The sequence below is a fragment of the Zonotrichia leucophrys genome, chromosome 10, assembly GCF_028769735.1.
Source record: "Zonotrichia leucophrys gambelii isolate GWCS_2022_RI chromosome 10, RI_Zleu_2.0, whole genome shotgun sequence".
NCBI classification, from domain to species: Eukaryota; Metazoa; Chordata; class Aves; order Passeriformes; family Passerellidae; genus Zonotrichia; species Zonotrichia leucophrys.
In genome coordinates, this window is record NC_088180.1 from 6109243 (window position 1) to 6133052 (window position 23810).

General features: G+C 38.5%; 1 protein-coding gene across 4 annotated transcripts in view; it reads left to right on the forward strand.

The window, feature by feature from the left end:
• Positions 1 to 23810, forward strand: part of THSD4 (thrombospondin type 1 domain containing 4) — a 242143-nt gene that overhangs the window by 130241 nt on the left and 88092 nt on the right. The window contains exon 1 of one of the 4 annotated variants that reach the window (XM_064722042.1): positions 18240 to 18270. The exons of the other annotated variants lie outside the window; for them this stretch is intronic. Within the exon in view, the coding sequence (XP_064578112.1) occupies positions 18247 to 18270 (24 nt within the window). The 5' untranslated portion in view covers positions 18240 to 18246. Of the gene's footprint in view, positions 1 to 18239; positions 18271 to 23810 lie in introns of those variants that run through there. 4 annotated transcript variants of the gene reach the window in all.

Sequence of the window (23810 nt, forward strand, 5' to 3'; positions counted from 1 at the left end):
TGAATACAGGGGACAGTCATTTTTGTGCAAAGTTTGCTTTGAGAGATGTTTTTACATTTTTATTGCTTTATGGGGGAGATTTTCTCAAAGTGCTGGGTAAGATGAACACAGCAGATGGATCTCTGGCTTTTTTGCACTTCAGGTGCTTTTGAAAATTTCCCCAAGGGCAAGGTGGGTTCATGACTAAAGGGATTTAATCAACTTCTCTTTGGATTTGCTAAGAATTAAATATTAATTATTGAAACTTGAATGTGAAATTTAAGATGAAGTTTTGCTTTTGGAAATCTTTTATAGCAGTGCCTTGATCCATGAGGAGATCCTTTAGTGAATTGAAGAAAGTCAAATCTCAAAGGGTGAACTCCAGTTTTCTGCTTGTCCTTATCTTGGGTGTCAGTAGCAATTCCTTGAGGGTTGTGAAGGAAGCATTCTTAGGAGCTCTGTGGGTCAGAAATGCTTGTCCTGCTTCTATCACTGTCACACCTCTGCTCCCCAAAGAGGAAGGGTATATATATGAAAGTTGATGTATGTTTAGCAATGTCTTTTTCTGTAGCCATTGTCCCTGTGCAGTCTGTATCTTACTGCACAGGGAAAATGTTATTGCCACCCAGAGATTCTGTTAGGAATGGAATAAAAGTTCAGGAAAACAATGGAAAAGCAAGATCACTTTAAATTATCTGATAAACTATAGATCAAAGGCTTTCATGATTATGATGTTAATGGAATATAATGGTTACAGTACTTATGTCATTTACAGACAGAGAAAACCTCTTTCGAAATTGTCAGTAGAGAGAACCTGGCCATGTTTGTTTCTAGATGACAAAGGTGTTACAGCCTGGTGCACAGATTTTGTATTTGACATTCTTACTTGTTAAATAACTAATTTAAAGTGTTCAGTTGAGTTTTGCAAGTATGCATTTTTATTGTTTTGTGAAGGGTAATTCTTAAACACATTCTTTAATTTTACATTTTTTTGTTTTGTCCATTTGGCAAGCATTTTAAATCATGACCTGAATAATTTTATATGATCTCTCTCAATATATCCTGAGATAATAAATTCAAAAGTATTACTCCTAATGCCTTTGCTTGGATACAAAGTGCTCAACAACTAAATGGATGTTACATTCCTGTTTCACAGTATGCTGAGAAGAGGCTCTTACCTGTGAGTTCACACTTAGCAGTGAGTCTGCCTCTAACCCCTTTAGTTCCTGCACCTTTTTTCATCATCACACTTGTCTTCCTGTACCCCCTCTCAGTTCATCATGAGTATTAGTCAGAGCCCTTCTCCTCCCACTTGACTCCCATCTTTTCATTAGCAGCTTCTTCCGTTCCATTGCTGAGGCTGAGCTTTTGTTCCTAACAAGGGTTACCCCTGCTGCAGTCGGTGTTCTCTGGCCTCTTCTTACTCCTCATCACTGCAATGGCAGAAGTCCTCCAGGAAAGTTTTTCATTTTAGCCAAGGGACCACACAGCTAGAAAAAAATCTGCACAGGGAATAAGAACATAGTGCAAAAAGAATCTAATCCTTTGTTTTGCTGTTTTTAATGGCCCTCTTTTGTGCCCACTTTGGTTCAGCTGGAATGTTCTATTTGCAAACCTGCAATGCAACTGTGCTGCCTTCTTGTCTTTCCACTGTTCTACGAAACCCTTTATTCACTGTTTAGGGTCTCTTGTGTCAGGGGATGGGTAGTGGATACCTTCATGATCATATTTTTATCTAGTGCTGGTTAAAAAGTTATCTCTCTATAGACAGCTACCTATTGTATACAAAAACAACATTGGGAATAGTCTGTAAAATATCTTAAGCTATCCTGGCCTTGGCAAGTCTAAAGCATTAGGGTTTTTTGATGGAGCAGTGAAAGGTGATTAGATCACACCCAATGAAAATGCAAAATTTTTACTAGCTCATGATCAGTTCAGACAAACAGTAACTTTCCCAATGTTTGAGTTCAATTAAAATATTTTAAAATTTCTAACATTTGTTGCATTCATATTGTACTTAAATAAGCAGTAGTGACATCAGATGTCAGCCTGAATTTATGACATTAATTGCTATTATAAGTTGTTCTCCTGCCCTTATATTTTCTGTACTAATCCTGACTTGTGCTGGCAAATGAATGAAATTATAGTTAGCTGTTAAAACTGTATAGCCAAAAGTAGAAATCTGATTGGTATGAGATTATATTTTATAAGTATTAGTGCACAGCTTAGAAACAATGTGGTGAAAAGTCCAAGTTTTGAAAACATGGTGAGGAAAACGCTGATAAAAAAGTTTGTGTGTTGTAGACCAATCAGTGTGGGTTAGAACAAACAAAAGTCCTGTGCCTGAGTTAGCCAATTGCTCTGTCAGCCTGACAGCATGAATGTCATCAGTGTATATTTCTTACATTTAAACAGATGATAAACTGTCCACAATGTTCTAAGTGTCTCCATGGCTGAGCTCTTTGCTGCTTGATAAGTGAACTGAATTTAATCTTGCATGAAGTGAAGTGTCTTAAATGTGCAGTGTTATGCTCCTTCCATTAAGTCAACAACTGCCCCAGTGTTGTGTGATACTGGGTAATGCTGTGGATTTCAGCTGAAAGGTTGCCTAGTTTTGCCTCTTTAGTTCATCAGAGTTTGATGTTAGTGCCAGATTTTGTTCTGTTTGTTGATTAAAAGAATGTGGAACACAAGACATGAAATTAACACAAATGTCAGACTACCAAGGAAAAGAAAAAGTTATTAATGTATTCACATCAACCACTTAATTACCCATTAAATCATTGGCATAATTTTTCATACTATATTAGAAGCATATTCAATAGACATTCAGTGACATCTGTCTGAAATGTCCCCTTCCTTTTTTCAGCTATTACAAAGAACATTCTGTTTAACTTTCATTTTGGTTTGTTTGCATAGTGACAGCAGTCTAAAACAATTTCCAGCTTACTTGCATATGTATACTAAATTTCCCTGGTGTCACCAGCTATTTGATCACAGAATCATGGTAGCTGTCCTTGACAGATGGTTCATGCAGAAGCTTATCTCAAGCTGTGTAATGTGAATTTTAAATCAATCTCTTCAGTTTTCTTGGTTTGTATAGCACATGCTCTCAACAATATACATTATCTTGCACTATAAACTGTCAGCATCAAATGTTTGAAATCTGTATTAGCTTTTGTTTAGGATTCAAAATGTGCCTGCCTAAGAGAACTGGGGATCACCAAAACTGTTTTAGCAAAGAAATTGTTAATAATTTTCTAGAGAAGTGATATATAATTTTTTCATATTGTTCTGAAAATCTTTGAACTGTCATTATTGCAATTACCTGCAAATAACTGTTGGGCTAGGAGAAACTCTTGCAGAAATAAGCAGCCTCCATGAGCTGAAAGAATATTGCACAAAAGTCACAAGGACATTTGCATGGCTGTCTAATAAGAAAACAGACTCATGAGTAGTGAAGACCTGTGGAGGCTTTTCTGTTACTTCCTTGGCAACAGCTGCACAAAGACTGTGCAAGAAGGAAGCTGTCATTGTGTGTGTGGGATCTGGGCACTTGAAGAACTTTTGCTTCTCATTTCTCTCTTCATTTAGGGATTGACCAGAAGGAATGTTGAATGTAAACCCGCTGTAACTTTGGAAGTGATGATTGGAACTGCATCTTCAAATCAAACTATCACAGCCTAGTAGTTTTCTATCTATGTTAGATTTCTCTAAAGTTCTCTAATTCTCTAAATTCACTAATATCCCTAAAATTGTGAAATTTGGTCTTCATTCAATGCTTGTCTTAAAATCCAAACTTGATTTTGAATTAGATTTGTATATGGCCGTCCATGTAGGAGCACAGACAGCTCATTTCATTTGTGCTTAGATGTAAGAACGTAACTTTTCAGAGTCCCTGAGTATTGCCATAAACACAAGATCCCCATCAGCCTTCTCATATGGTCCAATGAAGAGAGGACAGAGGGAGCTTTATATGCAGTGTAGCAGCAGAACATGAGGCTTACCAGACTTGCTTCTCTGTACAACTGCAGCTCTTTCTTATTGTAAAGCTAATTTAAGACAAGCCTCATTTAGGGAAACCAATCCCAAATCCTCAAGTCAGAGGTGGAAGAGGCACTTTGTAAAGAGTTATTTGCCTCTGGCAAAAAAAATACTAAAGGTAGCTGCAAAGAAAGATTGGACTTGTCTAATAGAGCAGTTCATAACAAGTATTAAAGCCCCTGTGAGGAATAGTTTCATACTGTCTGATTGTCATGTCCGACGTTTTTATTGCACAAGTGCTTAAGGGGCTGTACTTCTGCCAACACACAAATGAATTCTTTCTAATGTTTGCTAGAGGATATATGGTCAATGTCCTGGTAGCTCATATGCTTTTACTGTGGAGTTTTGATCTTGATTTATGCAGTTCTCTGGCTTAATTTTTAAAATATCAGAATTGTCCACTCCATTTGCTGTAAGATAATTTAGTTCTAGTGGTGAACCTGTGCATTTTATCCCAGTATGTGTTTTCAGGAATGAGTTTTTTGTCTCAGTTTGAACTCTTAAATCACTGCAGACACACAAGCACACAGAATATTCAGTATTTGCTAACTTCTCTTATATGAAATACTGATTAGAAAAAAAAAGTGTTACATAAAGATCCTCACTTTCATGTCACATGGTGGCCAGACACAGCAGCTGAAACCCACATTTAGAAATGAAAACATTTTAATATAGTGAGAGTCGATAGACATGCATCAAAGTGAAATGTTGTTTTTGTAGTGATCAGCAGGCTTCAGACCTCCCAAGCTAATCATAAACTTTCCAGACCAATACAGCTAATTTGTTCTCCTATTGCCACTGGCCTCCAACTCCCTTTGCAAAGGCAGACATCACCCTTGCTGCTAGCGAGAAAATTAGCAAAAGGCCTTTTATTTCTGCTTTTTTCTTTAAGCCTGTTATGTGTGTGATACTTTGGTTTGTCTATACCATGCCTATGGGTGTGTCTTAGATGTATTCCAGAATAGAACTTGGATGAGCTACCCTCTCCTTCTCTCAGCTTATGTTGCACAGGTTACAGCAACCATATGTTCAGGCCTCAGCTCTTCCTCTAAATCATGCCCTCCTTTCTTCCAGGAAATGTTAACCTGGGAGAATAAAAGGGGGTTTTGTCTATTTGTCCATGCTATCCAGATGTAGAACATTTTGCCCAGTGTTACAAAACAATGAATTCCTGCAAAGTTACACCAACCATTTTTACTTGTGTGGAAAAGGCACTTTGAGATGCAGAACAGGTATTCCAGAGGACAGCTTAAGATGATTAAGGCTGCCAGATTGCATCAAGTCATTCTGGTCAGAGCTGCTTTGAATTGGCAGATGCTGTTCATCAGTGTGTCAGCAGGCTGGAGTTGAACAAGATACAGACCTAGAGGTGCTGGACATTTGCAGTTCTCTAAGAAAAAAAAAAGGCAGAATTGGAAATAGCACCAACCAAATGAAAGCCAGTCTGAATCTCTGTACAGGTGATGGTGACAGTTTGGCCCCTCTGCTGACAGAATATCAATTCCTGTGATGCTTTGGTAGCTGTATCTGTTACTGCTTACATGTTAAATGGGGCATCCCTGAGTATGCTTTCCTTTTGAAGCTTAAATAAGCTTTTTATCATCGTGATTTCATTTTTTTCTTTAGCATTCCCATGGCTGATGAAATGAGCACATTTTAATCAGTCAAAGAGAGCTTTGTGTGTAGTGTGTGCCTATAAAACACTGTAGGTTCAAAGAGCAGGTGAATGTGTAAGTTGGAGAGAGGACCTTGATATCAATTATTAAAAGAAAGCAGAATTCATCACAGATAGAAGTGTAGAATTTTTATTTTCTCAAAAATATTTCTGAATATCTATTCAAACGCAGACTTGAATGGAATTTTAGTTGTAAAAGAAAAAAATATCTACAAAGATGTATTCTAATATGATTTTAAAGATTTTGATTTTGCTGTGATTTCTTTTCCAAATGGAGACAGAACCAGGTACATTTTTAAGATTTCATAGCCTGTTATGTGAAATGATAGGGAGCTAATCTAAGAATCTTAAGATTGTGTCTGCAAAAGTTACAGAAGATTAGAAAAAGTGAAATCAGTCTATTTCAGAAGTAGTGTGTTTATATGCTGCTGTTGTATTGGATTTAATTGTGTGGAATAGGTGGGTTCACATGCTCAATATGTTCCTGGGAATTTCTGTATTCCAGTGCCCCCACAGACTAAGCCAGTGTATGTTCAGAGTAAACATTGTGTGATTGATGTAAGCAGTAATAGTGGTGGTAAACTGGGGTGTGCTAAAGCTTGATGGGATTTATGGCAGAATGCAGAATTAGATACAGAATTGTCATGCATTGCATAAAAAGTCTGCTCTACAGCAAATTCATTAGAACGTAATTTCATATTACATTTAAAGTTAGTATTTCTTAAGCATAATCCCAATCCACTTTTCTGAACTTGGAAGTAATTTAAAAAAACCTTCTGGCTCAGAAACTTGTTGCAAATCTGTCATTTATCCGCATACTGTTCAATGATGACCAAGATGGGTGCAGCATGCAATACATTCAAAGGTTTGACTCTTAAAAAAATGTTCTCCATGGTCTTACTATAGCCCATGTCCAAACAGAGCTAGCTTAAAATAATTTTTCAAAATTCTCTGTGATCAACTGATCACATCTGATAAACTAGTAACAGTCCTTAGAGCAGAGCAACTCTTAGCTGTCTTTTCTCCTTGTGCTTTAGGAATTACATTGATGAGTTTGATTTCAAATTCTTTGTTGCTTAAATGCAAGAAGAGATTTTGCTTTCAGCACTTTTTTCAGAATCACACTTCTGAGAATTTTCTTTGTCCCTTCAAGTGTAAGATGCCCCATCCTGTAACTGATCAAACTTTCCTGTTGGTTTTCAGTTTGGAAGAGGAATGTTAAATTAAGCATAATGGGGATGTCTTTTGGATTAAAACCCAACATGTTCTTCCAATTAAAACATTGTGTTAGAATACTCATAGCATGAAGTTGCTTAGAGAAGACATTTGTTAAGGTAGGGGTGTCTGTGTGTTGTTTTTTGTCAGCCTCATAATGGACAGTCCTTGCTTCCCACTATTGTGTCCAATTGATAAAATAGGTTTTTTAGTCTAGAGTTACCCTTTATGGTGCTGCTGTGGGATATTGGCTTGCATATTTCTGTAGGGTTTTGGTTTTTTCCTTCTAATTTTTATGCAAAATGACAAGGTGACAGCAGCAGACTTTCTCAATTTTAAAATTTGCTGGGGAAGCTATATTTGATTTCAAATCTAAACCTATCCATCACTTTGTGTTCCCATGCAAGTACAAGTTGTTTCTGTAACATGGCTATTGTGTGAAGGTGAAAACGAAGTACTGCTGTTGGATTCTCCACGCGGGTCTCTGTTTTGAAAGCCCTGCTTGCCAAAGATGTTCTTGTACTTAAATAAGCCTTATGGGCAGGATAATATTGCAAGAGGAATGTGAAGGAGCATTAATATGGCTGAGTGAGGCCCTATATGTTTTCCTTTGAAATATCTCCCCTGCTTGCCAAACCGCCTTGGAAGGGAATAGCATGAAGCCTGGATGGGGAATTATGGATGTGCCCTATATTTTTCTCCACAATGAAAGGAATAGTCTGTGGCTCCTACACAGATTGAAAGTGTTGGGGTGGTGGGACAGATGTACTGAAGGGCCGAATTGGAAATCTCCTAAAATACCCTCAGCAGCTGATAATGCTCTGCCTAATAATACATAGAATAGGTGGTAGTGCAGAGGAATTTCTAAAAAATCTTTTCTCTTCTTAAATATATTGTTCTTCTAGATATGGATATGAGAATATTTACTAAAACTAAGTTTGGTATCTGACTTTGAATCCTTCACAGTTAAAGTTTCTAAGAAGAAAAGAAAAAGTCTTTTTTTTTCCTAGAAAGAAAGGTTACCAACTTGAAATCCAGTGTTTGCTAAACACTTTCTTTAGTGTCTCTAGGTTGCAAAAAAATCTTGATAAGTTATGATATATTACATGTCCTAAAAATGAGATTTTAAAATTATTTATTAAGATAAATGCCTAGTATTCTCTGGTAATACTTCATAATAAATATTCTCATTCAAAGACTTGTGCTTGATTTAATTATTTATCTATTTTGGGTTTGGAAAAGTAGTCATTAGGGTTCCATGGCAGATTGAATTTGTTTAATGTCATTTACCACCACATTTTAGCCTGGGTACTGAAGGATTGTCTTGATCCACTTGCACATAATGTGTTTAGAAATTTGAAATGTTACATATTTTGTATGAATTAGACTTCTGGTCTAGCATGTTGTGCAGAATTTTGCACTGCAAATTTTAACTCTGAAAACTTTCATAAGAGAGAAGAATATCAGCTCTTTTCAGTAAATATAAAATAAAAATCTATGTCATATTAGAAAAATGAAATGGTTACTGAGATTGAAAGAGAAGCAGTTTCCAATCAACCACACCTTTTCTGATTAAATATCAATTAACTAAGGCACTATTAAACAGCTACTTACTTTGCAAGCTTCAGAGAAAAAAAAAACAAATCATAGACACAGGAGGTGGCACCCACTCAGGGCCCCAGGCCCCTGAACACCAACGCTGGCCCTTTGTCCTGGCAAGCAAAACTCACCAGGCCAGGTTCCTGTGTCACTCTGCAGGAGCCACTTGGCTCTGTCAGATCCTGAGTGAGCAGTGGTGGCAGCTTGGGTCTGGGACACATCCTGCATTGTAATTCCCATAGTTAAGTACAGATGCTGCAAACCTTATCATTGCACTTCATTTGGTGTTTTCTTGGAGAGGGATATGATGACCATTCTTTATAGTAAACTTGCTTCTAAAACAAGTAATGACAAATATGCGAACTAAATTGATAAATACGCCGCTGTGGAAATGGTGACTGGATTTGTTTGATTATTTTTCACTGGGGGAATCTGTATAGGTGTATGTGCCTTCATTCTCCATGCAGCTTTCTAACTTTATGGGAAAATCCAAAAAACTAGTGGACAAAAAAGTAAAGATGAGGTAAATATATTTTTAATTTTTTTTCAATATTCTTAATTTTGTCATTGTTTTGAATGATTGCTCAAATCCCTTGACAGATTATCTAAACCAGCAGTTTTAAGTGGTTTGCAAAATACATGTGAAAAAGGCAAATCAAATATAAGCCAGCTATGCTACCAATGAATTGGCAGGGCTTTAACACTGGTACCCCAGGCAAATAATACTAAGTTCCTGGTGAGTACTATGGCATTGCACATGAGCTAGCACGTGGAGTTGTACCTGAAAATAAGTGATATATTAATTGAGAAGTAGCTCATTGTGAGGAAATCTTCCCTGAAACATTGTTGGAAAATTATGTTTGAGACATGCTCCACACAAGTATGAAATTATTGTATTGAAGAGATTTGGAAGCGTGTAGGAAATCTTCCAAAGAAAATCTTCCTTTCACAATGAAGGAATTTTCTGTGGGTTTTATTCACTTGATTCTTGTTGGAATTCTGATTGTTTTCCAGCCATGTGATGGTGTTGGCTGCACAGATGTGCTTTTACAACCAGATTTCTTAAGCAGTCTGGTTTTATGTCTCTCCATGGGCCTTTAAGATTAGAACTGGTATTATTGCTAGCTTTAACCCACGTAGACAGTCTGAGTATGGGGATAAAGTAATCAGCACCATTTGTGTCTTTCAAAATGCACATAGAGAATGTTTCCTCACTTCCTTTGTTCTAGGTGACCTTTTAAGAAGTAATTTTTTTCTTTGTGTTCCTACTAGAATTATTTCTAGATTTATTTACACCTTGTTACCAGGAAACAGTATTTCCATATTTTGTGCCATTGTATAGAGATTTTGACCTGTAAAATTAAAGCTGAAGTCTTTTATACACGCACACACACACACACACTGGTTTTAATATACCAAGGGTTAAGAATTATATATAACTACTGACAAATAAGTTGGCATGCTGAGTGACTTAAGAAAAGTTTTCCGAGTACCCAACAATTTCATGCAGTCATTTTGGGCTTGACTCTCCTCCTTATATAGTAGAGAAGTGAATTTGCCTGAATTTAGACAAGTTGTTTGTCCCATGAGAAAATTTGACAGTACTGAACTTGTTTCAGTTGGTGGATTCAGGAAGGGAAATTTCAAGTTAAATTATACTGGATGTGCTCTGGGTACTCAGAGCTCCATCAGCTGTTTATTCAAGTATTTCTCAGTTTTGTGAGTTGCTAATCCAGTACTTAATGAAATATTTGAGACACAAGGATGCATAATTATTTTAAGATGCTTCTTATCTAGTTTGAGCTGCATATGAATTTTCAGAATTGATACACATGCCATTTAGCTCAAGATTTAACATAATCTGTAGATATATGGTTCCAATTTCCTGCGTAGCAGAAATCAGCCATGCAGAATTGGTCATTTTCAGAAATGGCATGTGTACTTGAAAGACACCTAGAAAAATGGAATGAAGTATTTTCTAGCTGTGTGCTTCCCAAGCTTTTAAGCATGTGGGACCACAGTCCAGGTAGCTGGAAACTCCACATACACTGAAGGTTCACTTGGTTCTAATAGGCAGCATGTGTTTAATAGGATTACTTTGAAACAAGCACATTTATGAGATAAACTATCAAAAAAATCTACTGCGTAAATAATCAGATTCCCCAGAATTTTGTTTTATCTAGGCAATAAAGATGCACAGTTTCCATTTATTTAGAAAGAGTTTGTTCATTTTTATACATTATAGATCTGCAGAGAAAGAGAAGCCTTGTTCTAGCACTGCAGCAATGCTTTTAATTTGTACCTAATTTGCACTAGCAGTGTAACTGATCTGCTTTTGCTGTGTGTTTTTGACCTGGCCTGGACCCCCAGTGATGAAAAATGAGCCTTGAGTCTACTAACAGAGTAGATTTTGACCTAGGCTGGTTTTAAGTGTTTTAATTTGCAACGCATTAGAGGCTGGCAGTATGCTGAGACCTGGCAGTCCTGTTGGTAGAGATTGTGAACTGGGAAGATGGAATCAAACAGAATATGGAGAGATTTTTGGGAAGGAATAACTGCATCTTTGACTCAGGGGTTTAGTACCTAGATGGGAAAAGCAGAGATGTGCTTGCTGCCCAAAGTGCAGGCTACACTACTGTGAGATTAGTTCTCTCTGCTCACTTCAGGTAACTTGGGATATGTAATGAAATTACTTTGGATACCTTCCTCCTCTTTCTTCCTGTATTTGGATTCTGGATGAGTGCATTTTGGCCAGCATTGCAGTTAAATCCCAAGTTTTTAGTCAAACATGTACATTTCCTTTTGTAACAAAACAGCTGTTTTCCCCTTTTTTTCGTTTCAGAAGCACATGGAAGCTTGGTATTCCCATAAACTATAAAAAAATACAATGGATCATGATACAAGTCTTTCAAGATTGTTTCTATTCATCCTTTGGATCTTAATCTGTGATTTAGTACCTCTGTGACATCAGGGAGCAGAGGTGCCTGTGCTGTAGGATTGTCCTTGCTCTGGTTCTCCAGCTATGACTCCTGCTGGGATGTTGACTTGCTTTCATTCCATGGAATGCTGCGCTAGTCTTGTCCCCTAATTAGTCTGTGTGATAAGTGCAGTACTGACTCCTTCACAGGTTACCTCTGTTTCAAGACTGTTTATCTGCTGCCAGATACAATCTCCTACCTTCTTCCTTTTGCTTTCTGCTAGATTCTGCTAGAAATCTGCTAGATTTCTGCTGCTGCTGGCCCTCCATGCACATGGTTAGAAAAGTGAATTTTGGCCTATCACAGATATTCAGGGCTCTGAAGAGAACGGCTCTCACCAGCCTCAGCCTGGTGCTCACACAGGTTACCTCACTGGCCACACTTACATTCAGCCCTGGGCCTCCAGTCCCAGCTGGAGCTGCTTTGGAGGCTCAGCCTCAGCCCTTTTTCCCCTGGCCAGGACCCTGCTGGTCTGCACCCTGCTCCAAGGACTGGCTGCTTGGCTTGGCCCTGGCTCTGCCCTGGCACTACAGACTTGTCTGACCCTGGATCTGCCCTCCCTGGATCTGCCCTTCTCTGACTTGTGGTGGCAGGGGCACAGAGTCCTGGCAGGAAAAGCACCTGCCTTGCTGCCCTTGTTGGAGTTGACACCTGACTCCCCATCCCTTTAGGGAGCCCCTGTCACTGCTGTCACTGCTCCCTGACAGTTTTTGAAGGTGGCTGATAATGTTTTATTGCTTTAGTGAAGTACTAAGCATGAAAAATATTGGCCAGCTTTTGCAGAGCTTTGTCTTTGTCTCTTCAGCTGGCAGGAGGTGGATGCTCATTTTTTGCAAAAGTAGATTTGACCATAATGTTTTACACAGTTTCTATCTGCATATTGGCCTAGCATGTGCTACTCCTGGGAAGGACTCACAGTGATCTTCAAAGTTCTGTTTTCTTCCATCTCAGAAAATATCATTAGTGCGTTGAGATTTTTACCAATGTAGAAAATAACAGGTCAGGGAATGTATATGCAAGAAAGCCCTATGTTCTACTAGGGCTTCTTCCTCTGAAAGCATTTCAGGAATGTTTCCTAGCAAAACTGAAAATTACTATTACATTCACAATCCTACCTGGTTAGTTTTCTCTTTTCTCTTAAGTTGGACAGTAGTTAACCAACTAAAGTATTAGGCAGGACACAAAGTGACTGTATGGAATAATTGATTACAAACTCTTTTAAAGAGCTTTTTTGCACAGCAACCCTTTGTCTTTTATATAACTGTACAGTGGGATCAAAAAATTATTAGACATACAGATTGAGAAGTAAATCTCTAGCTTCATTAGGTAAGGTAGCAGTGGGAGACATGCTGCTCCATGCAGTGGAGTATTCTGGTAACAAACAATATTTCAGTTGTGGGGACATAGCTATCCCCTTAAATGCTTCTTTGTACAAGAAATTGTGTCAGTCAGCTGCTTTCCTAACAAAGCAATTGAGCAAAATGGTACAAACAGAAGCTGTGAGTTACTTGGGAAAGTGGTAGTATTTCATATACTAAATGGAGTTAAAACCAAGAAAGAATGCTGAGGTGCAGTGGAATATGTGTGATTTGTTTCCTCCAAGGTGCTCCATGTCTGGGCTTCCCTTCACAGGGCTCCATGTACTCAGGCTGCAGTCATAGCTCACCCTTTGTCTTCCTGCCCAGGCTCTGTGGGTTTGGTTCTGTTCAATGGCATCTATAGAAGTCCAAGTACTCCTTGGTCCTTCTTGTACCTATTGTGATTTCCTCTGCTGAAATCCAGATTCATTGTGAATATTGGCTCTTCCCAAAGGACTGCAGTAACAAGAACTGCTTTAGCTGTACGAGGCAGATGATAGGAGAGAATCTCTTGCCCTTTTTCATCACCCTGTCTGCCAGTGACATGCAGAAAGCAGGGGAGTGGATGTATTTGCCTTCATGGGGGTAAAGAAATCCCTCAGTGCTTCAGCTGCAGTATTTCCTGAATCCAAGAAGGTAGGGTAGGGAAAGGCATTTTTCTGTCTCCATCCTTCTCAAGTACACTGTTGGTTTTTTTTTCACCGAAAATGCATTGTTTCTGCAGTCAGAATCACCTGTCTGCTCAGGCACACATAATGTGGCAAGAGACTTCTTTAATTCAAGTGTTTAATTTAACACAAACATTATTTTAAAAATAAAAATAAAAGAAAATAACCTCATAGAAGGAATTTTGAGTAAAATGTTATGGTCAGTGTCTTTCAGTAGTTCAGGCTAAAGCACAGTGGTAATTTATTTTAACCTCAATACATCTGAATAATTAATTCAGAAAGGAATGCTTCTTGGAAAAAATGAAATGAGGTAATGATTGGAAATGCCTATCTGACAGCTATAAATATGGCAGCCATCTTTACACATGACTTCATCAACATAAAAATTTTCTCCTTTCCTTCTTTTTTTGAAGTAACCTGTAGATCACCAGTTGGAAAAAATGACCAATTAAAATAAAACCAAAGCACTAGATTTTCCACTTGATAGTGTAATTTGTACTGAATTTCTTGTACATTCAGCCTTTTGCCTCCTCTGTTAAATTTTTACATGGAACACTGAAATAAAAACCTAACACCTTTTCTTAAATAGTAGTAGAATATGCAGTGTCTACTGCTTTTCCTGTTAGTGATTCCTGGAAGATGATGTCTGTCCAAAGCAAATGAATGCTATTTTAAATACTTGTTTTAAGAAATGGTTAAAGGACCTGTTGATTATGCTGTAGCAGCAAATTTGTTTTGGCCTTCATCTTACTTTTATAGTTCTTTGGTTTAGGTGTTTCAACTAATCCGATTCCATGGCATCAATGTTGCACCTGTAGTAACAAAACATGAATTAGAGTCATTATTTTCACTTGTATGCAAAATGCAAAGAAATTGTCATTGTCTTGTTCTAAAGTAACTCAGCCTGAAATATGTAGTCATCCTCCATGTTATCTTGCTTTAAGAATTTGAGAGTTAAACTCTACAAACATTGAGGCTGTAGGAAGTAGAAAGGAAGTCTTTAAAAGTTTGTTTTGACTCATGTTTTGTCTATTATTACTTTTATATTAAGAATTTGGTCAACTTTCTAAGCTAATATGCATTTAGCAGAAAGCAGTAGCTGTGATACTTTTGGTAAGTTTAACAAACTTATCCTCTTTGAAATTCAGGTGCAGTTGCCTCAGGGGGAAGGTAGTAAGCAAACTTCATAAACTAATTGATATTTACAAACCCTTTGAGACTGACAGCTAATTTTTTCACAGATGAATGTCAGTACTTTCTTAATAAGAAATGTACTATCCAAAGGTCCTTTTTTTGTTTTGTGTATTTTTATTTCTAAGAATAAGAGACAGGAACGTTCTCCCAATAGACTGTTATGGCTTTTTTTGGTTCTGGTTTTAGTCTTTCTTTTTTTAAACTACAATTTTGGAGTTTCTATCTCAATTATGTACCTGAAATAGTTATGCTATTATTTTTGCTATGATTCTAAGTAAAAGCAAAGGCATTTTTATGTTGAAATTACTAACATCTTATTTCTTCCAGTTAACTACTGCAAAGTATTTTGGTTTCTCCATCTCCTACTGCACAACTTCACATCTGAAATAGCTCATCAGTCATAAACTGATTTTTTTCTATTGCCCCAGTACTTTTGTAATCTCCAGTGTAGTGGTTGTTGAGGTTTGCAGAGAAGTTCTGCTCGTGGTTGCAGCAGTGCAAGTTGGGCACAGTGTTACGTTTCAGGTTGCTCTGTGCTGCAGGGAAAGGCTGTGCCTGTGCCTGTGAACCAGCACAGATCCATCCAGTTCACTGGGATGAAGCTTGGAGGCACAGCAGCAGGTATGAACAGATCTCTTAACATGGAGAACAGAGCACCAGCTTCTGAAATTCAGGGAATTCTGCCTGTGTTTTCATAGAGGAAAAATTAAATGCATATGGAAAGAATTAGTTATATGAGTTATTAAATGGGAATGTAGTACAGCTTTCTGTGCTCAGAAACTCATCCTAGTAATATTCAGTTAGACTTCAGTAAGATTGTTCATTATTTGCAGAATATATACTGCTCTCTGGAATGATCAGCGGAGAGGAGACTAAAATCACAGGTACTCATCATTTCCTTACATTTGCTTTTCTGCCTGCCACTAAAGAAGATTGGCAATACTGTGCCTGTTCTATGTATTTATTCAGAAAAACTAGTTCACTTTGTGAAGAACAGCAAAACAAGACAGAGTTTAATTTTATGGAAGCAGTAGTCAATCTGCATGAAGGAGCTTTCATCACTGGAGTTTCTGTTACACACTGCAGTCTGAAATGGTGTGTTCTTTTAAAACTTTTTCAAGCACTAAATCTATTTTCAGAGTATCATAGTTGCAGCTCTTCTGTTGGAAGTGTTTTGAACTCCAGTTTAGTTGGCAGTTTGCTCACTATCCTTTTTCCTTTTGTGGTACATTTAGATATTTCAAAAAAATATGGAAGGACAGATTGGCTTCCTGACAGGGTTTTGATGGAAAATTTCCTTAAGTTTATTTGACTTTACATTTTTAGTCTGAACACTTTGCCATAGGCAACCAGTGCACAAAGTACCTGTAATGGCAGCTCTGCATTTAGCTGTCAGCACCACAGTATAATCTGCAAACCTTCAGCTTGCCTTAAAAGGGGAGAAAATACTTCTTTACTGTAGGTCTTGAAGGGAGCTGTTGTATTTGTGAGAACAACATAGAGCAGAGTTCTCAGTGATTTGTGTCAGAAAGTACCATTAAGGTTACAGTGTCAAGTTTTCGGAAGCTGCAGATTTGGGCTGTCGCCATTCTTAAGAGTCCCCAGCCTGTGATCAGTCAGATCATTTGGGAGAGCCACTCTTGAGGTCCACCCTAAAACTCTCATTCTGGCTCCTTAAATGTTCTGCAGCTTGTACTGCTCCCCCAAGGGGAGTCACCAGGAGAGGGTTCCTGTGCCATTGAGACCCCCAGTCCTGGGCTGCATTGCAAGGCCTCCCTTCTCCCTGTGTGCCCTCACTGGGCATGGTGCCCACAGGTACTGCAGTGGGGCTGCCAGGAGCACTGCACTGCAAGGCTGGGGATCAGAAGGGCAAGGAGAGGTGGCAGAAATATTGATACACAGCACTGCAAGGCTGGGGATCAAAAGGGGAAGAAGAGGTGAAAGGTCAGCTGCTGATTTGGGAGGCAAGAACGGCTTTTCTGGAGGTGCTGAACAAACACAGCATTGCAAGGTAGGTTAGGCAGGAGAAGGTGGGATCTTTATGGGCAATAGTGGCAGTCTTTAAAAGGAAAGAAGTGGGAAGATGTACAGTGACAATCATGTCTAATTAATAGAGGTCAGATTTTGCCTTGCTGGAGAATCAGATATCCAAATGCAAATAGAACAGAAGCTGGACTTTCAGCAGCAGTGCAAATGCTAATTTTCTCTACCGCTTTGGGAGTTTGACTGTATTTAATTGCAGTTCTGAGGAAGACTATTTAATCTTTCACCTCTCACAGGAGAGGAAAAGGCAGGTTGGTAAAGCTAGTTTAAAAATAGCCTGAGGAGTCCGACATACTCAGCTGTGTATACAAAGTTCACCATATTACAAAAAGAAATATAATACTTAGTAATGGTGTTCTTCTCAATTGCACCAACATTTTTACTTCCTGCCTCCTAAAATGTTGAGATATTTTCAAGTACCTGTATTGTGAGTTCATGTGGTTTACTGTCTGACATACGAGACCAGGTTATTCTTGGGTCGTATTTTGAGATATCCCCTGGAACCATATGGATAAGAACTATGTATTTACATGAAAGATGAGAATATAGTGTGGTTTTTTGACTTCAGGAGTTGGAACTTTAAGAAAGACTTGCACTTTTGCTTGCTTAGTCAAAGCAGGTTATTTGATGGGTTGTATCGTTATAAATCAAAATTTCTTTTCTTCAGCTGTAATATACAAATGAAAGAGAGGCAACATCCATATCCTACTCCAGGATTGTTCTAGAGGAAGGAGTCCATTTCAGGAAGCAGTTGGGACAGCAGTTGGGGTGCGTGGGTTCCCCCGGGCTGTTGCCCTGGGGCCAGGGATGAGAGGCAGCAGGTTCTGATTGATGAGGCAGGATCAGGCCCTTCGGGTTGCAGGACTGTGCTGGTGTCGGGCTCACTGTAAAATCCTAGGTTGCTTCCTGGTTAGGTTTTAAGCTGTGCTCTATGTATTATAAACGTGTTAATAAAAGGAGGTGCTGTACCTTTAAGTAGCACATGCCGTCTAACCATCAACAGGCATCTCCTGCAGCAGCTTTAGCCTGTTTCTCCAATCATGCCTGCCTAAGTCAATAACGCTTTGCCAAAGCTCCTCGTGCATTAAAGGTTACCGTTTAGCTTGTTCCATGAATCACAGCAGATGCAGAACTTGGCAGTGACCATTTCTGTCCCTCCCCTTCGCTTCGTACTGCCTGCAGCCCCCCAGCTCAGTGCTGGCCGAGCCCCCTCCCCCAGCAGGGAGAAGTCATTACATGAAGAGATCAACTTACCAGTTGTCTTCAGAGCAGTGGCTGAGAGCAAAGCTCCTGGTCGGACCGTGAGTGCGAGAGAAAGGGGGAGAGGGACGGACTCGTACCTCCGAGAGCTCAGGGCTGTGATCCTGAGACACAAGTGCATCTGCTAGCTGTTAGTACTTGGCACAGGGTTTGCTCCTCCAGGGTAGCTCTAACTTTGGGTAATAATGTTTGTCAGCTACCTGATACTAACGTTGCTCTGCTTTCAAATAGCAATGGTAGCAAGACCTGGGGGTGAGGTAAGCAAAGTACAATGTCTTGTCAAAAATCGTCTTGTCACAGTTGCATTTTCTTCGTATCTGTTAAGATGGACTGTGAATGATTTTTATGCTATTAGACGTTTTAGAATTGTGTTGTTTGTGTTGTGTAAAAAGCTTTTGCTTTGGTTTAGTTTTGGGGGTTTGTCTTGTTCGGGGGATTTTTGTTTGCTTTTTGCTTTGTTTTTTTTTTCTTTGCAAAAGCCAAAAGGTACTGTAGGAGAATAGTTTGAAACTTAACTTCTCTGGATTTGATATACAATATGCTTTCTATGAGAAATGACTAATTTGTGAATTTTTCTATACTAACATACAGAGAAATATGATACTCTGCAGCAGTAGATGGTATTGTTTTGTTCATATTTTCTGCAGAAATGTGCACTAGTGAAAAAGTTTTTGCACAGGATACATTTTGGGGATGTGAGCATGTAAAAACTCCAGGCTTCATTACTTTAATAACATTCTTTTTGTGCAAAAACATGTAATGTTTAGTCTGGGGCAGGGCAGAAAGAACTTGATTTTTAAAAAACTCTATACTGTATAATCAAAGAAGGACTTTATGTGTTCCTAATATTCCTAATTCCTAAATCTTCAACAGTGGAATAGAACAGCTCTTTATATGCTTTAAAAAGTTGCTGCTTGATTTATGAAGAGCCATTTTCCAGATTTTTGTCCTCATCAGAGCAGTTTGTCATCAAGTACTTATTTCATACCAAAGCAGAAATTTTCTGCTACTCTTTTGCCATTTAGGAAATAACTTAGCAGACGTGGTACTATTTGATACAAAATATTCCATCTAATGAAATTACTTGCAGAAAACACATTTGATACTCATTCTCCCTCACTCTACCTGAAATGGGACGTGTGGCTGTGTATTTTAAACAAGTCATTGGATAATTTTGTTCCATAAATATGCCTTCCTTAAGTAAATCTTTTGAAAACAGTGATTCTGCTTTAAAGCTTTATTGGCGCTGTCATAACTGAATAGTAGCTTAATGAAGTCCAGATCAATTACTTTCCCTGGTAAAGGTGGAAGTGCACTGGAAAACCACCTTGTCCAGCACTGTGTGGTTGACACTCTGTGGCTCACATGTCTAGAAATAAACTTCATTTTGCTTTCAATGTGTTTTAATAAGAGAATCTGTAACAGCTTTGTTTCAAGAAAATGTCTCTTAGTGAAATCTTGTGCTGCCTTTGATCTGGTTAAAGCAGGGAAAGGTTTTCAGCAGTGTCTCAACAAATTTAAATGGTTTGATGATCAGAGCAACTGGAAGCTGATCATTGCCCTCTAGTTGTCACAGAAGTTTTTAACTTCCTGGTTGATTGTTATGGAGCGCAGAAAATGATAGATGGACTCACCTTGTTCAGACTGAGGGACCTTAAAATCTGTGGTGGCTCATATGGAAAATATTTCTGTCACCACTGCATGCACATGTGGTCTTCAGAGATCCATATAAAGAACAAATCTAGAGCAGCAGCAGTGCTGCCTGCCAATTATCCTCGTTAGCAAGTAAAATAAAAGCAATGCTGTGTTCTTACCTGGAAATTAATTTCTGCTGTAAAAGTGCAATGTGGAATGTTTTAGCACTGTGATCCATATGCCAAGTACTTTAAACTGGACTGTTTTTCTTAGTTTTTCAGCTAATACAGCAGAATATAAAAAAATTGGCCTGTTACTTTATCAGTGAATTTTAGGTTGTAGATTTTAGCGCGAGTAGTGACAAATTTTCTCCTTTATTATGTTCATATGCCTAATTTTGGAAATTTCATAATAAAAATATACTGTGCCTGCTGTTATTAATATAATATTTCTTTGTCCTGTATTGTAAGAGACCACCCGATAATCTTGTGCATTTCCCTGCTCCAGCTGCAGAACCTTGGCTACATAAATATTATTTCTCTAGGAAATTACTCAGTAAAATTTTTCCTGTGGTTGACAATGAATTGAAGACAGAGAAAATAAGTGAGATGCCATTTTTTAAAGGAACCTGAATTGTCATTTTGTGTTCCTTTGAACTGTTTTGTATACTTCTCTGAATATTTTAATTGATTTATAGGTGTGTATTTTTAAAAGTTCTGCTCATAAAAATGTCAGGTTTTGATAGATTATGAAGTAAATGGGAAGTTGCTTTTCTTGCCAGCTTGTTTTCTCTGTATTTTAATGCTGCAGAACTTTATCTGTTCAAGAAACAGAAAATAACAAACAATCAAGTAGTATGTTTTTTCCCGTATAGTTCTTAAGGAACCCCTAACAGTTGTTCTAATGTGTGTATGATTATGTTCTGCTTTTCATTTGTTGTTGATTTAAGACATTGGCATGAAGTCAGTGAAACTACATTGCATCACTTTTCCATCCAGGAAGGAAATAAGGTTATATAGATTTGCAACCTGCACCGAATTTATATGGCCAAGCCCAGAGCTTGTGTGTGTGTGCAGATGAACACACTGAACTCCTAGCAAAACAATGCTTAATCAAGCTTTCCTCCCTCTCACTTCTTTCATCTGGTGGTTTGGAATCAGCTCTAGCAGGAAAATTGTTGGTTTGACTTGATACATTGGGCTTGAGAAATCTTTGAGCAAGCAGTGAGATTTCCTGAGGAGCAGCCCATCCCTGTATTTTCAGGTATTCCTAAGTCTGTCATTATTCTTCTTCACTCAAAAGCAGGTAGCCTTTTAAACTGTTTTCTCAGAGTACTTGTCAGATATTTGCATTTGAGAATTTCACATGCCGTGAGATTTTAGTTGATTCAGCTGAATTTTCCCTTTTAGTAGCTTCTTTAATCCCATACAAATTGACCATAAATCAGTACTGTCAGCCCTATCTGCCTCAGTACAGGTGTCCATGAAGCTGTGCAAATGTTCCAAAGTCACCAGCCTGGCCTTCTCAGCAATAAAGCAAAACCAAATTGTACCATTTTGAGTTTGGTTTGAAGTGTTTTCTGTTAGTTTTTAAACAAACATCGGTCTAGCTGACAAAATATGTGGACAATAGGAAGGAAGCCTCACATATAACTTCTGTGTTGATTTGATCTGTATTTTAATGTGATAAAATCTGTGATAAAATCTGACTAGTTATCAAAATGCATAATATATGACTCAACAAAGAACTTTCAGCATGTTTAAGTGAACAGGAACAGGTTTTAAGATACCTAATTCTTTTCAGTCCTTGAGTCGTAGTAGTGCAGATAACAGCATGTTTTGCCACATTAATCAGGCTGTTTATAGAAGCACAAGTTTTGTTTAAATAGTAGATACTGTTCAGCTTCACAATATTGAATACTAGATGCTGTTCAGCTTTTTTCATAAAGTAGTTCAGCATGAAGTGTAGAAGATACTAAACAGTGTCCTTAAGAGTTGTTTTAATATATTTTTATAATGAATAAATTTCACAGATGTGAAATGCTTCCCTTTGGAATTGAGGCATAAAGAGGGTGAAAACGTCACACTCCACCCTCTAAAATTAGTAAAGGGAGCCTGAGCAAGTCTGAGTGAGATTCTTGGTGTGCTGCAGACACTGCTGGTTCTCATCTGTGCCTTGTGGGCCAACAAATGGAGCAGTTGTTCTACACAGTGTCCCACGTTGCAAGACCAGGAATAAACAGACAGGAGTGCAGAGGGAGCTGATTGCCATTTCTCCTGTCCGTTTGCACCTCCACACTGCTTGGCCTCTCTGCAGTGTGTGTAGCTTGTCCTCAGGAACCACAGAGGGAGGCAAAGCAAACTTAGCAGCATTTTAAAAGATCGTTCACTGAGCAGGGTCAGGTGTCACAATCCCCACTGCACAAATGCAACCCATTGCAAGAAATAACTCAGTGTTCAGCTCAGTGTTGTTACTTATTTCCATGTGGCACAATATGAATGGAGCTCTCCCTTGTTGATCTTGCTCATGCAAGAAGGAAGAATACCAAAAAAAACCACCCAAAAATCAAACCACAGAAGACCCCAAACACCTTGAGGTCATGGTCCTTTTGACACTCTTGACTGACTGTTCTCTTGTCAAGGAGGAGCTCCCTTTCCTGAGGCCTGCTGGAGTAAAATTTCTGACCTTACTCAGCTGAATCTTCCAGTGTTCTGTGGTCAGAGCTGCTGCTCTTGTGAAGAGGTGGGGAGCTCCCCAGCAGGTCACATCTGCAGCAGCTGATGTGATTTTGGCCAATTCTGTGAAATGGCAGCATGGAGAACAAACATGGCAATGCTTATGATGCATGACTGTTGGTGGTCTTCATTTATTGCATTCAGCTGTACCTTACCAGCCATACTGGACTGGCCATAATGACTGGTGTATCTGTGGATTTTGTCATCTTCATTTTTTTTTATCCTTATGATAGTCCTGTGATGTTGTGCTGTTGTACAGCTGTTACTTATAAATTCCTGGACCACATAGGTAAAATACAATTCGGAGGCTCAAAACATTATCAGTAAGAACAACTTTTACATATGTTTGAAAAATCAGCCTTTCTAGCACACAAATGGTTTTACAGCTGAGCACTGTCTCAAAGAATCTCTGTATGACCAGGAGTTGAACTGGTTAAGTTGTGTCTGCTCAGTCTCCAGGATTGAGTTGAGCTGATGCCACACCTTCAGTCATGGGCAGGGAGCTCATGATGGGGCCCAATAAAACAAGCATTTCCAGCTCTGACTTCCACAGGGCCAGCCTATAAGAAAACATCATTTCTTCCTCTGACATACAGGCAAAAATAATTCCTCATCTCTGTACCTGAGTGTTTCCATCTGCAGGCCAAGATTAATAGGGTTTCCATTGATTCTCCTGAGAAATTGATACATCACCTCGACTGCTACTTTCCCATAAAACATCACCCTTAACCCTTCTGTTTATGAAGCATGACAATGTTTGAGAATATTTGTGGATTGGTAACTAAGGAGGGATTGAACCATTTATTTATTTAGCATACATAAAAGAAAGTTATTTGGATTTACTTTAAAATTACCTGCTTAGAAAAAAAGAGATGGTAATTTACATATGGCAGTAACTGCTGACATCACCAGTAAAACATCTGAAAGTGAGACATACAATAGTTGAAAAATAATCCTGTCAAGTAAATATCCATAGCCCTGGCCAAATTATAAGAATCTGCTCTATGTATTGGTGTCACAGTACATGTTTATTTGACCTGTGACATTCTTGCCTCACTCTCCCCAGCTTTATTGTCTTTCTCAGCTGCAGTATTAGTTGTACAACCCTGGTTTGCTTTGAAAACTCTGGTGTAAACTTGATGTAGTAGAATGTTCAGTTTAGAGTTAATTACATTCTAGCCAAATTACTCCAACTGTGTTCTTTTACCCTATGTCATTAGGGGGAATAAATGTTCTTCCAGTTGTATTCCAGGATTTCTCAGTATGGCATTAGTTCTTCCTGTGTGGTGTTTCCCTCCTATTCTTGTGGGACAGACAGGACTGCAGTCCCAGCAGAGGGGTGTGCACTGCCCAAAGTCTGTAAGGGCACTTCCCTAGGAGTTCTCTAGATCCAGAGACGTTTGGCTTTGGGCTCTGGTTCAGGCTGT